The following is a 14,004-nucleotide window of genomic DNA, read 5'->3' as shown; positions in this document are numbered from 1 at the left end:
TCATTTATCAGCTGATAATGCCTTAGAATGTCATAATGTTCCAAACATAATCTCTGCAGCAGGGGGTCAACTCAGTCCACAGTTGGGCGGTAGGCTTTTGTGTGAATTAGGGCTGAACCCCATTAGTTGACTGGAATGACATGGACCTCTGCATTTATTTTTGGCCAAGTGTTTCTGTAATTACACAAAGACAAATATAATTGTGCCCATCTCAGTGAACTAATCCATTGCGAAGGCCTAGACTAAAAGCCAATTTATGTTTGATCTGAAAATGTGGTCGGAGGCTCCATATGGAAGGTGTGAGGCAATTATGGAGCCTCCAGAGGCACGCAGAGGCCAAGTCGAGCTCTGTACCACATCGCCATGCACCTCTTAAATGTTGTAACAATGCAGGGGGCTCTGTATAGCTCTGCATTGACATGCTTGGTTGACGGTAGTTGTGGCCGGTACATCCTGTATAAACACAATCTCACTTCCTTGACAACTTCCTTTACAACAGCTCTTCACTGCTCCGTGAAGCTCAAGAAGTATGAATGCCCTGATTTCTGCAGAGGCCGTATCACAGAAAATGCTGCATGGCCAATGCAGACGTCGGATTGACCATGCAGAACCCAGATGCACAATGCACTTCTCTCTCCAGAATGAGCTCTCTCCTGTCAATTTGTGCACATTCATTTTTCACAACTTTATTGTGTGTATTGTTTACGGTTGGTTGTTAGTGTATATCACGTTTCATTACCTATATCACCAGTAGTACATTTACCATCATTAATTCCTATAATTTCTAATATACAATGTCTGATAGTATTTCTGATTGGCCTAATATACCACCCCTAATGAGCTGTGGAGCTTCTCAAAATAACGTTTTCTTCACTTCAGACAGCAAGCAAACTGTCTTTTTTTTACATCCTTCGAGAATGACAATAGTTCCTCAATGTATTTGAAAAATCTTTCCAGCTCTCTCCCTTTTGGTAACCACTCAGCGTGAAAGGGAAAAATGTCGTGCTCTGATCCCGTGGAAACATCAAAAAATAGTTCTACCTGATTACTCCTTATCAGTGCTTGACTTGGACTTAAATAGGTTCCCGTACTCATTTTGGGTGCTGCTACTGTTTTATATTTAAGTGCAGGAGCTCCACAATACTTTTGACATAATATTCACAAGCATTAGAACATTCTAGGTGCTGCTACTAGCTCCGGTGAGCTCCTGCCCAAGTCAAGCACTGCATCTTTTCCCATGCGCAAATACCCTACAGCTGTGTCTGTCTCGAGCTCACTGGAAATGGGCCCCAGAATATTTTTTTTATCATGATATTTTCTATCTGCAGGCTGCAATGAAGGCCTTATTATAAATGAAATGAAAGTCTTCCACGTAAATGTGCATAGAATAACTATAACTGGCACAAAGATCAGTAGAAAGGGTAAGATAAATTGGCATTCCACATGAGAATGGTTGCAGACGCCTCGTGTAGCTTATTACCGGCAACTTCAGGAGAGTAATGGACGAATCTGCGAAAGCCAGCAGGAGCGAGAGAATGGTTGAGTCAGGTTAAGTTTTTTTTCTCCTGGTTATCTAGATCTCTGGCTCCCTCTTGAGTAAGTTGTGTGTTATTTAATCAAACAGTAAGCTTAAAGCATCTGACAAGCTCAATGCATATAGTTGATTTTATTGAAACACATTTATTGAAACACATATTTTTGGGGACGGGGACTGCCCTATTGTGAATGCCTTACCCTTTGCCCAACTGGATACAGAGATAAAAAAATATATAAATGGATGATGTGGATAAATTATATAGTGTGCCGTGTTGCTTTTTGATTGAACCCTGACGATGTGCCGTGTTGCTTTTTCATTGAATCCTGTGTGTGTGTGTGTGTGTGTGTGTGTGTGTGTGTGTGTGTGTGTGTGTGTGTGTGTGTGTGTGTGTGTGTGTGTGTGTGTGTGTGTGTGTGTGTGTGTGTGTGTGTGTGTGTGCAGCTAGCTGCGTTGGCGTGTGGTTTCGTCATGAGGCTGTACGCGGGGATGGAGGATAAGGGCTTCCTCAAGCAGCTCCACCAAGTGGGCCTGGTGGCACAGTTTGAAAGCCTGCTAAGCACCTACAGTGAGTACTCTAGTAGGGTCAAAGGTCAACTGTCTTACACACTGATCTAAGGTCTGTTTTTGAATTTCCACCCCTATTGAGGGAAGGTAAGCTCATCCGAGATATGTGTCTAAAGGGAACTTTTACCTAAAGGATTACCCAATTTGAAAGGTCCTTCAAGATTAACAAAGAGTACAGGAAGTTGTATAACATGCTTTTATACAGTAATGCACAGTTAATAAAGATGGTACCATTTGATAATTGTTTGTACCATTTGTCATAATTGTGCATTACCATGATAGAATGTGTAATGCATTTTAAAACCATTATATTTCCATGATCCACTTCTAATTAGACAATACCATGGTATTATTTAGGTGCATGGCAGTACCATCATCCTTCAAAGCTAAAACCATAGTACATTTCCATGATTCAGATCTATACCATAGTATAAATTATGCAATAACATGGTCATATTTAGGAACAATGGTAATTTCATGGTAGTACCATCATACTTCAAGGCTAAAACCATGGTACATTTCCTGAGATTAAGACTGTACCATGGTATTAGTGAAAATACAATAGGATTAACATGGTTATGAATGAAAGTACCATAGTGGTACCATGGTACATTTTTGTAAGGGATAGTTTGAAGGCATGTACTGCAGAAAGATTATCTGGTTACCATGGCGATTCACTGACTAAAAGTCTCATGAAAGAGAGAGAACTTCTACGATCAAGACAAGATTTTAAAAAATGCCTCAGAAGATAACAAAGCACTTCATGTAGTTACTTTCTTATGAACTTGTTTATATTACTTTCTAGTACGTCAAGCTAGTTTACAGAGTATCTAGCTAACTAGCCAGCTAGCTTTGTAGCTATGAATTGTTCATCTTCCATTGTTTAGCGAAGTAGCTAGCTGGTTGATGTTTTCCTTTTGTAAAAAGGACAGATTTAAGCAACAATCACCTCCCTAAATGCTGTTTACATTGATATCCATTCTGAATGAAGCAGTTATGGACCTCATGGGCACCCTTAACTTGTCACTTAATTTAAGAGGGACTTCACCTTCAAATTATTTGTGCAATTGACTTAAAGTTAAGGAAACTTTAAGGGAAATGATAAGGGGAAATTAACTTAAGTTGTTTTATGCAACTGGGCCCTATTGCCCGTTTTGTTGCCCAGTGTATTTCTCCTACTATGACCCGAACAGATTGTCTACTTCAAGTGAATAGGAAGTAACCTCTAATTTACTAATTGGTGTTGCTGTTACAGGTGAGGAGATTGGCATGCTGGAGGACATGGAGGTGGGCATCTCAGACCTGCACCGGGTGGCCTTCAAGATCACCCAGGCCAAGACAGACAACCCCTGTGACCTGCAACCTGTAGTCATCGGCAGGCGGTGAGACTCTATTACCCAGCATCCTTTAACCAGTGGTTTTGTCATTACATGGGAGATTACATAGTGTGAAATAGTTTTTTTTTTTTGAGATCAGCTTGGGGACTTCATACATCATATCATACTGTAATACAGAGTAATACATTATTATTGATCCAACTTGGCAAATTGTTTTATCAGGTGTATCAGGTGTATAGCTTTTCCTATTCTCTCTTGGACAGATCTCAGTAAACATAACTGGTGATCGAGAAATGTGATGGGTGGAATAATGAGTAGCAGTGGTTCCTGTGTTTGGGTTTTCGTCACTGGTTATTTGGACAAATCATGATTTCGCAGGTGTTAGCCTATTTCAAATTTAGAAAGGGGAGTGCGCCTCCCGGGTGGCGAAGTAGTCTAAGGCACTACATCTCAGAGCTAGCTGTGCCACTAGAGATTCTGGGTTTGAGCCCAGGCTCTGTCGCAGCCGGCTGCGCCCGGGAGGCCCATGGGGCGGCGCACAATTGGCCCAGCGTTGTCCGGGTTAGGGAGGGTTTGGCCAGAAGGGATATCCTTGTCTCATTTTGCACTAGCGACTCCTGTGGTCGCCAGGTGTACGGTGTTTCCTCTGACACATTGGTGCGGCTGGCTTCCCGGGTTAGATGTGCACTGTGTCAAGAAGCAGTGCGGCAAACAGTGCGGCTTGGTTGGGTCGTGTTTCGGAGGACGCATGGCTCTTGACCTTCGCCTCTCCCGAGTCCGTTCGGGAGTTGCAGCAATGAGACAAGTCTGTAACTACTAACAATTGGATACCACGAAATTGGGGAGGAAAATGTTGTTTTTTTTTATAATGGGGAGGGCACATTTAGCCTGTAACTTGCAAATAGAGAGGGTGGAGCTCCCCGTTCTGGTTCCGCTCCTCGTTCTAGCATCTCTTCTCTTAACACGTATGGACCCAGAACTTAATCGAGCAGCTGACCAATTACATGAGACTTTAGTTCTGGGTTAACTGAGCAGCTGACCAATTACATGAGACTTTAGTTCTGGGTTAACTGAGATTAAGCTTTTCCAATTTAACCAATTCTACCTACTGATTGAGGTGGTGTAGATGGTAGTCTACTTATTCCGAAAGCAGTAGACATACTGCAGCGAATTTGGGAGGTAACCAGGGTTGAAAAGTCCTTAAAAACATTTATTTTCCATCTGACAATAATGAATAGGTTAGCTTCCACATGAATTACAGTGAGCCATTTCCTGTTATCCAGGCTAATCTACTTCAAGTCGATTGTAAAAAATAAAACACCTGTTTTTGATTGGTCGTGACTTATGAGTCAAAAGCATAGGCAACAAAGCCTATATCAATTAAGATGATTTGTGTTAGGAGCTTTTCTCAGCATGACACTAAAAATATTGTATAGCAGATCATCAAAAAAAATCCAAGTGAGACATTTGGTTTTCATTATTTTGTTATTTGGAAATATCCCACTGAAGCCTGACTGTGTTTGTATAAACAACTGATCTTGTATCTCAGTAATGGGAGTTGCAACACATTTGTCTCAATGCTGACGTGTGCTGTTAACCAGTAAACCTGTCAGATGGGTAATAAATAGTGAAGAAATACTATCAGACCAATCAGTACCATGTCAAGGCCCAGTGAAAGTTGTGTGGACATCACGCCATCCTACTTACTGTAACTTCAGACTCCACCAAGCCTCTGTTCAGGCTTGTGCTCAGATTTGAAGTGTTAAAAGAATGGGTGAGAAGTGCTTCAAAGTTGGTATGTGATGCTTTCATGTCCACGCATCTCAAATGTCTGTTTACACTTTCTCTTTCACTCTGTGCTCCTCCCTCCCTGCCTCTCTCCTTCCTTTGTTCTTTCCTTCTTTCCTTCCTAACTTCCTTCGTACCTCCAACTCTCTCTCTCTCTTTCCCCTCCTCCCATTCTCCCTTCCTCTCCCTCTCTCCTTCCGTCTCTCCCTCCCGCCTACCTCCCTCCAGCGACCATTATACTGTAGAAGTGCCATTACCACGGCTGGCCTTCCAGACGTTACCCCATGAGATCAAAGAGGGCAAGGCGTTGCAGGTTTACCCGGTGCTCTTCAACGTGGGAATCAACGAACAGCAGACAATAGCAGACAGGTACCGGAACACTTTTCTCTTTTACGGGCGAATCATATCTTCCACTTTAGTTACAAATGTTCACTTATTCTCCCATTGACATCAGTTCATGATTAAGTGACATTTTGACTGAAGTAGAAGTTCAGTCAACCAGCCTTTACCGATCCCTCAGTTTCTTCTGTTACACACTATGGGCGAAAAAACATTTGTTTTGGATGAGATGATGTTGTCTATAGAGTCATTTCCCATCATGCTCCCAAGGTCATTGTCACCCTGTGTAATGTTATCGCCTTTGGAGCATCGAATAGGATTGTTTCTATCCAGCCAGTAAGTCTGGTTTGAGACAGGATATCGTGGCCATGATGTTAGGCTCACATTCAGAAAGAAACTGTGTTAGTGGTCATGTATTGCAATCATTTCAAGATTGTCAGACCTAAGTCACTTCTGGAATGCACACGATCAGTCTCCCTGACCCGCAACTTGTACTTTCATTGTGGAGGGGGTCTGTGGATCTGTCTCCATCCATTAGAACATTGCTCACGTGATATCTCAGACTTGGGTGAATGATGCGCCATGCCATAGAGATCCGGCATTTACAAAATCACACTGATTACCGTAACGGGGGGTGCTATAGTAATCAACTGACATTCCAAACTGAACAAGAATGTCTCCTGTTCCGTCATAAAATGTGATTCATATATGCAGCCTCTCATGACCAACATTTTTCTCATAAGGACCTATAAGGTCCATTGGTTTTTCTGCTAATTAGACTTTTTCCCCCACCAAACTTTGGAGAAGCATATCTCCCATTACGACCTATATAATTTCGGTACTTAAAATTAAATGATGCAATAATTGTCACTAACTGACATAAGAAGGAGCGCTCTGTCATTCGTGGAGGACAACATGTTTACTGTAGACTTGTTCTCTCTTTCTCCCTGTACAGATTAATTTGTCCTTTCAGGTTCTCTGTACAGATTAATTTGTGCTTTCAGGTTCTCTGTACAGATTAATTTGTCCTTTCAGGTGCTCTTTCTCCCTGTACAGATTAATTTGTGCTTTCAGGTTCTCTTTCTCCCTGTACAGATTAATTTGTGCTTTCAGGTGCTCTTTCTCCCTGTACAGATTAATTTGTCCTTTCAGGTTCTCTTTCTCCCTGTACAGATTAACTTGTCCTTTCATGTTCTCATTCTCCCTGTACAGATTAACTTGTCCTTTCATGTTCTCATTCTCCCTGTACAGATTAACTTGTCCTTTCATGTTCTCATTCTCCCTGTACAGATTCGGAGACATCTCTTTGCAAGAGAGGATAAACCAGAGGAACTTTGAGATTTTAGACAGTTATTACAAATCACTAAGCGATAAGGTGCCATCAGAATGTAAGTGCATCAACTGCCACTTTAACATAAAAACATCAGAAGTATAGAAATGTCATCAATCATCATGCAATAGTATCCATCTTGCTTTTTTATAGAACACATATTGACTTCATCCCACAGAAGAAAATGAGTTCTGTATATTGTAACGATCCATGCCCATTTGTATATAAGCAACATACACTGAATGTACAAAACATTAAGAACATCTTCCTAATATTGAATTGCACTCCCCGACTTTTGCCCTTTTGAACAGCCTCAATTCGTCGGGGCATGGACTCTACAAGGTGTCGAAGCGTTCCTCAGGGATGCTGGCCCATGTTGACTCCAATGCTTCCCACAGGTGTCAAGTTGGCTGGATGTCATTTGGGTGGTGGACCTTTCTTGATTTACACAGGAAACTGTTGAATCCTTCCAGTTCTTGACACAACCGGTGGCACATAATTCCATCCCCCGTTCAAAGGCACTTAAATATTTTGCCTTGCCCATTCACCCTCTGAATGTCACGCATACACAATCCATGTCTCAGTTGTCTCAAGGCCTAGAAATCCTTCTTAAACCTGTCTCCTCCCCTTCATCTACACTGATTGAAGTGGATTTAACAAGTGACATCAATAAGGGATCATAGCTTTCACCTGGATTCACCTGGTCATGGAAAGAGCATAATGTTTTGTACACTCTGTGTAGTATTATTACAGACATAAGATACAATGTGTCTTTATTTTACAGTCCAACACACACACACCAGTATTTCCATTTCCCGTCTATCATCGATTCAGCTCCTGTAAAATACACCCATGTGGGTCAGATTTGCAGACAGATACACGACCACAGAGATCTACGTTTGTGATGATGTTGTTGTTGTTCCACACAACAGCTCTTGTCATCCATCTGTCAGTAGTTTCCATAGATGTCCTCATTCTCGTTGTCAGTGTACCGTATCTTTATCTTATCAATACCTGCATCCTTCCTGTCGCGTGAACACACACACACACACACACACACACACACACACACACACACACACACACACACAAACTCCTTCCTGTTACAGCTCTGTCGAGCAGCCAAAAGAACCGACCAAAGCCAACTCGCGTTTCGTTTCCTTTCACAGGTCTGCCATGTTTTCAAACGCAGACGGACTTGAAAGATTTACTCGGAACCCTGGGCCAGAATGTAGTGACGAAGAAGAGAAAGAATGTGGAGATACTGTGGCTCGCTGGAACGGTGAGGATAGAATAAGATATATAACAAGTGGATCTATTCTTAGACATCTGGCTTGACGTCATTCATGCAAACTTGTCAGCCTGCTCATGTCCCTACATATGGAGGTTGATACGTTGGTGCCCTGAGGAGAGGTTTTGAACTTGTGAATGAAATGCACCTGCTACAATGAAGACTTCATAAACATATTCGACATCTGGCAGAAGACCATGCAAGGCTCCAAATAACCCTGATGATTTAGGGGAAATCTCCCAGAGAATGGGCATCCGATTACCTAATCACATAGGTAGGCATAGAGCAGCAATGGAAGCTACACGTGACCGATTTATATCATAAACTGTATCCAGCCAAACCAATCCGGAAAATCCCACACACACATGATTAATAACACTATTGTTAAAGGAGTAAAGGTTGAACACACACATTCCTTTCCGGCTAATTATTCCTCTGGTATTTGGTTAATGATTCCTCTGGTATTTCCAAATACTTCAGACAGTTTTCGGAAAATCTTCTGGTTGTAATGAGCTTCCTTCTCTTTCCCTCCCTGGTCTCTGGACTTAGCTGAGCCCGAAAAGGGAGTCTGGGAAACATCATATAAGCAGCTGCATAGAAAGTAGTGCACTTTCACTTTTGAAGTGAAAATTATTTTCATAAGAACAAAAACATGTTTTCATTGAATTCCCAGTGGAGTTTCCAGCGTACTTTTCTTCCCAATTCTACCTCACAGTCAGAGTAGTTTTCAGTTATGCATTATGTTTAAAATAGTTTGTTTTTGTTTACGTTATTGAGGTGTTTTCTTCTGCTTCTCCCTTGGTCCAGATCTGCCGACGGCTGAACGGGATCAGGTTCACCAGCTGTAAAAGTGCCAAAGACAGGACGTCGATGTCTGTAACCCTGGAGCAGTGTGCCCTGCTGAGAGACGAGCACCAGCTCAACAAGGATTACTTCATACGAGCCCTGGACTGCATGCGGAGGTGAGAGAGAGAAACTCAACTTTGGGGGAGAGGTCTTTAAAGTTATTTCCTGATTTATAGTAGGGCTCCTCGCGTTCTCTCTCCTTGCGTCTTCTCTCCTTGCCTCATTCTCAAAAGGAAGGAATGGAGTGGGAAGGGAGCATTGAAGGGGGAAATCTGAGGACAGGAACCTCCAATCTGCTCCATCGCTGCTTGCATCACTTCCCTCTAATGTTTTGAGGTGGTCGTGGTGGTGAGTGAATGGGAGGAGGTCTACCGAAGGAATCAGAGACAGACTTTTGAGATTCCCCTTTATGTCTCTGGGCCCTGAAGTTGATTGGGTAACCTGGTCGGGAAAACTCCTGGTCCTAATTATAATAAGCCCCAGGAGTCTTTCCTGGCTAAGTAACCGACCTCACTGGGGAAAAACTCCAGGCTCTACGTATGCCAATATTCCTTCATTGTGAAAAGTAACTAATGTTTGAAAGGACAGAGGAAGTGGCAAACATCCTGCTGATCGATCTGTGGCTGCCAACTGGCTATGGAGCTCAGTGGCATGCGCAAACACGCAGCAACATGTCTATCACACTGTTCACTGGCACCAGCCATTTCACCACCCCTATCAGAAGCCACGCACCCGCCCTGAAAGCCTGCCTCATCCCATTTGACTTGGTCAAAGTTCACATCAGAGCCACTTTGTAGCTTGGCATGGGCCCTGCTTGAATACTTTAGAAATGTGTCATTCCCTCCCTTCCTTCTCTCAAATAAATCACTGATCTGATGTGACTGGGTGGGTGAAAGCTGCTAAAGGAACCCATGTTGTCACCTATCCAATGTTGTGAGATCAGTGATAACCTAATATAGCATTTCTACAGCATTTGAACAGGGCCTATAGTGCATCATGATGTCACCCAGGCACATTCCCATAATCATCCTCTGTCTGTCCTCGTGATGCCAGAAGCCCTCAACCATGTGACCTGAGGTTACCCAGAGATGAGAGCATACAATTCTGTCAACAGAGAAGTTTGGCAGAAGAACACATGATCACCACAACTTTCTTTTTTACATTTATTTATTTAATTATACCCATTTTTCTCCCCATTTTTGTGGTATCCAATTGGTAGTTACAGTCTTGTCCCATTGTTGCAACTCCCGTACGGACTCAGGAGAGGCGAAGGTCGAGAGCTGTGTGTCCTTCGAAACACAACCCAGTGAAGCTACACTGCTTATTGACACAATGCCCACTTAACCCGGAAGCCAGCCACACCAATGTGTCGGAGGAAACACCCTACACCTGGCGAGTTTCTGGGTGCTTGAGTATCTAAGGAATCTTTGTTTCATCTGTGCATCAATTGTAGAATTTCAGCACTTTGCCCTCGAATGGATTGAATGAAATTCAACCTCAAACAAAGAGTGATTAATCAGAGCTTGAGAATGGATATGCTTTCCCATGTGTTCCAGTGTCAAGATGGTTCAGAAAGAGTGACACTGGAAGATAGCTGTAGGCTTGACCCGTCTATGCAAAGTTGGACCGGTAACTTTCAATCTTCAGTAAATACGTTTTAGTACTGAGCAGCTGTAAATATCAAATCAAATTTGATTTGTCACATGCGCCGAATATAACAGGTGTAGACTTTACCGTGAAATGCTTACTTACAAGTCCTTAACCAGCAATGCAGTTCAAGAAATAGAGATAATTAAGTATGATGGATCATTCTTTCAACATCGTTTTGTCAGAATAGCCTGTATACTGTGCACCACATAATGTAAACGGTCAGTTGAATGTGGCTAGTTAGTGATATTCCCATGAGTAAAAAAGTGTGGATCAAATATCTGGGGAATTACAGAAATGCTTACAGAAATGCTATCATACCGACTGTGTGCAACTGCATACACTGTGTGTTCACACGTGAAAGGGGGATACCTAGTCAGTTGTCTAACTGAATGTATTCAACTGAAATGTGTCTTCCGCAATTAACACAACTGCTCTGAATCAGAGAGGTGCGGGGGGCCTGCCTTAATCGACATCCACGTCTTCAGCACCCGGGGAACAGTGGGTTAACTGCCTTGCTCAGGGGCAGAACGACAAATATAACAAGGGCAACAAAGATACAGCTCAGATGATCACTAAAGCAGAGTCTGAGAGAACTAAGTCATTTCTAAAAACCTGTTAGATAAAACTGGTTTATGTTTGGAGAAAAAGGAGTGCTTTGATTATATCGAGGGTCGTTATGAGGCTTGTAGAACCGGTTATGGTTAGACAGTGTTGTGGCTTTGGAGCGGTCCAAGAATAAACCGGCTCTACAACAAGCCTACGGCTATAAAATGTCATCAACATTAGAGACTATGTGACTACAAATAATCGAAAACGTCAGAGTTACTTAACTCAGCAGGACCCCGTCTTTCAAAGATCATTCGTAAAAATCCAAATAACTTCACAGATCTTCATTGTTTAAATTGTTTAAACACAGTTTCCCATGCTTTTTCAATGACCCATAAACAATAAATTCACATGCACCTGTGGAACGGTTGTTAAGACACTGACAGCTTACAGACGGTAGGCAATTAAGGTTGCAGTTATGAAAACTTAGGACACTAAAGAGGCCTTTCTACAGACTCTGAAAAACACCAAAATAAAGATGCCCAGGTTCCCTGCTCATCTGTGTGAACGTGCCTTAGGCATGCTGCAAGGAGGCATGAGGACTGCAGAAGTGGCCTGGGCAATAAATTGCAATGTCCGTACTGTGAAACGACGAAGACAGCGCTACAGAGAGACAGGATGGACAGCTGATTGTCCTCGCAGTGGCAGACCACGTGCAACAACACCTGCACAGGATCGGTACATCCGAACATCACACCTGCGGGACATGCACAGGATGGCAACAACAACTGCCCGAGTTACACCAGGAACGCACAATCCCTCCATCAGTGCTCAGGCTGAGAGCAATAGGCTGAGAGAGGCTGGACTGAGGACTTGTAGGCCCTTTGTAAGGCAGGTCCTCACCAGGCATCACCGGCAACAACATTGCCTACGGGCACAAACATTGCCTACACTTTGTTGTGTAGTAAATATTTCCCTTTTTATTTTCATTGTTTTTTATTTATGTTTTAACACGAGGCATTGCATTCATGTCTGAAATGTGCTATATAAATAAAGCTTGATTTGATTTGCTGGTGTTATGTGGCCCCTAGGGGCCTCTACTAACTGACAGTGTACTGCCTAACAGTCTCTGTGGCTTAGAACAACAATTGGGGTTGAAGGGAGTAGACAGGACTATTTTGATATTGTTTGATGACCCCTACAGCTGTTGCCTCTAACACACATCAAGGGTCAGTGTAAGTGGTAAATTAATGAAATCCATGGGCTGCTTCCGCATAGAACATTTTTGTTGACATAAGAAGGATGCCTCTGTGGAAGCTCCATTAGTTATGAATGGGACTTGTTCCATCTTGGTATGATTATAGTATTGAAGTACCGTCTTACTTTGGCCCCATAGCTAAACAAGCTAGTTCCTTACTTCAAGTTCTGAACATTATGCACTGTTTGCTTTGTGTCAGATCAGTTCTCTCCTCCTTAAAACGTTGCGATCTTTGTGCTTTGCGAGCACAATTGGCCCAGCGTCGTCCGGGTTGGGCTGGGATCGGCCGTCATTGTAAATAAGAATTTGTTCTTAACTGACTTGCCTAGTTAAATAAAAAAAGATTGTGGTGGTCTTATCGTTCGTAACGAAAGAATACTCTCCCATAATTCTATATAACTTTTTGGAACAGGACATTTGGCTTCCTTACATAAGAGCTGAATTAATTGCACGTTGTGTGGCAACCAGCCCTTTGTATTGACGACAGGCTTCTAGATTGACAGTTTAATCGAGACCATGTAAACCGTTTACAAAGAAAGTTTTTAAAGAACCTGGATCTTGAAAGAAAGATATTGGGGGAGTAAAAAATGTAGAATCTAGTCTCAAAACCAATCAACATGTTTAAAAAAATAAAAATATATTTATTAACTAGGCAAGTCAGTTAAGAACAAATTCTTATTGACAATGATGGCCTTCCCTGGCCAAACCCAGACGACACTGGGCCAATTGTGCCCCGCCTTATGGGCCTCCCGATCACGGTCAGCTGTGGTCTAACATGGCATACAGCAGAGAAGAACTTTGTTAACTTTGTTTTACTACTTTCTCTCACCTGGTAGTGACTCATGTATAGACGGGTTGGCTGACGAAACGGATGATGTGGCCGGCAGGTGTGTGTTGTTATGATTGTGATAGCTAGCGTCAATGACAAAACGTTGCCATGGGGGAAACCGTGTGTGGCTAGTTGTTATTGAAACCATGTCTTGTTTTGAGGTGTTTGGACTAAATATAGTTTGCATGTTGTTAAACAGTCTAAGGCAACCCTGTCTGTTTTTCCCCATAGTGGCGCATGCGTCGGTTTTGTTGCTAAACAACCAACCCCTCCATACAGTATAGTTGGTTGCCTTAACCACAGACATACTGGGAGTATTCATGTTCATGAATTTCTTCCCAGTGATAAACTTGACTCATTGCCATATTTTCCACTGCTGTAGGCATACAGTACAGTGCTTAAAGTAACTACCCAGTAAAAACATGTTTTAAAAGTAAATAATCTGTTAACTCATGCCCAAATAATGTTGTTGACTCACCCTTTACTCGTATTTGTGGCGAAAGCATAAATAGGAGGAAAAAACACTCTTAAAAACCCCACCTCAAACTTCTCAAACAGACCATTTAAAAAATGCTTGCTATTTCCTCATGAGGAGGATGAGCTGGCCAATCAGTGGTTTAGTGGAGGATGAGCTGGCCAATTAGCCGTCTACGTGCATGAATATTTTTAATGACCAGTATACGCCCACA

The 14,004-nt window shown here is 42.5% G+C and overlaps 1 protein-coding gene across 13 annotated transcripts in view; it reads left to right on the top strand.

Moving 5' to 3' along the window:
• Positions 1-14,004, top strand: part of LOC110498640 (type II inositol 3,4-bisphosphate 4-phosphatase) — a 355,960-nt gene that overhangs the window by 334,942 nt on the left and 7,014 nt on the right. For 11 of the 13 annotated variants that reach the window (XM_036954244.1, XM_036954242.1, XM_036954243.1 and 8 more), the window contains 6 exons: positions 1,979-2,102; positions 3,357-3,483; positions 5,455-5,595; positions 6,856-6,953; positions 8,065-8,177; positions 8,994-9,148. In XM_036954244.1, coding sequence (XP_036810139.1) covers positions 1,979-2,102; positions 3,357-3,483; positions 5,455-5,595; positions 6,856-6,953; positions 8,065-8,177; positions 8,994-9,148 — 758 coding nt within the window. Of the gene's footprint in view, positions 1-1,978; positions 2,103-3,356; positions 3,484-5,454; positions 5,596-6,855; positions 6,954-8,064; positions 8,461-8,993; positions 9,149-10,588; positions 11,596-14,004 lie in introns of those variants that run through there. The other 2 variants (XM_036954245.1, XR_005037659.1) reach the window with 2 other exon arrangements.

Source organism: Oncorhynchus mykiss, chromosome 19 (assembly GCF_013265735.2).
Source record: "Oncorhynchus mykiss isolate Arlee chromosome 19, USDA_OmykA_1.1, whole genome shotgun sequence".
Taxonomy (NCBI): Eukaryota; Metazoa; Chordata; class Actinopteri; order Salmoniformes; family Salmonidae; genus Oncorhynchus; species Oncorhynchus mykiss.
The sequence above is the reverse complement of the archived record's forward strand: the minus strand, read 5'-3'. Positions and strand labels throughout refer to the sequence as shown.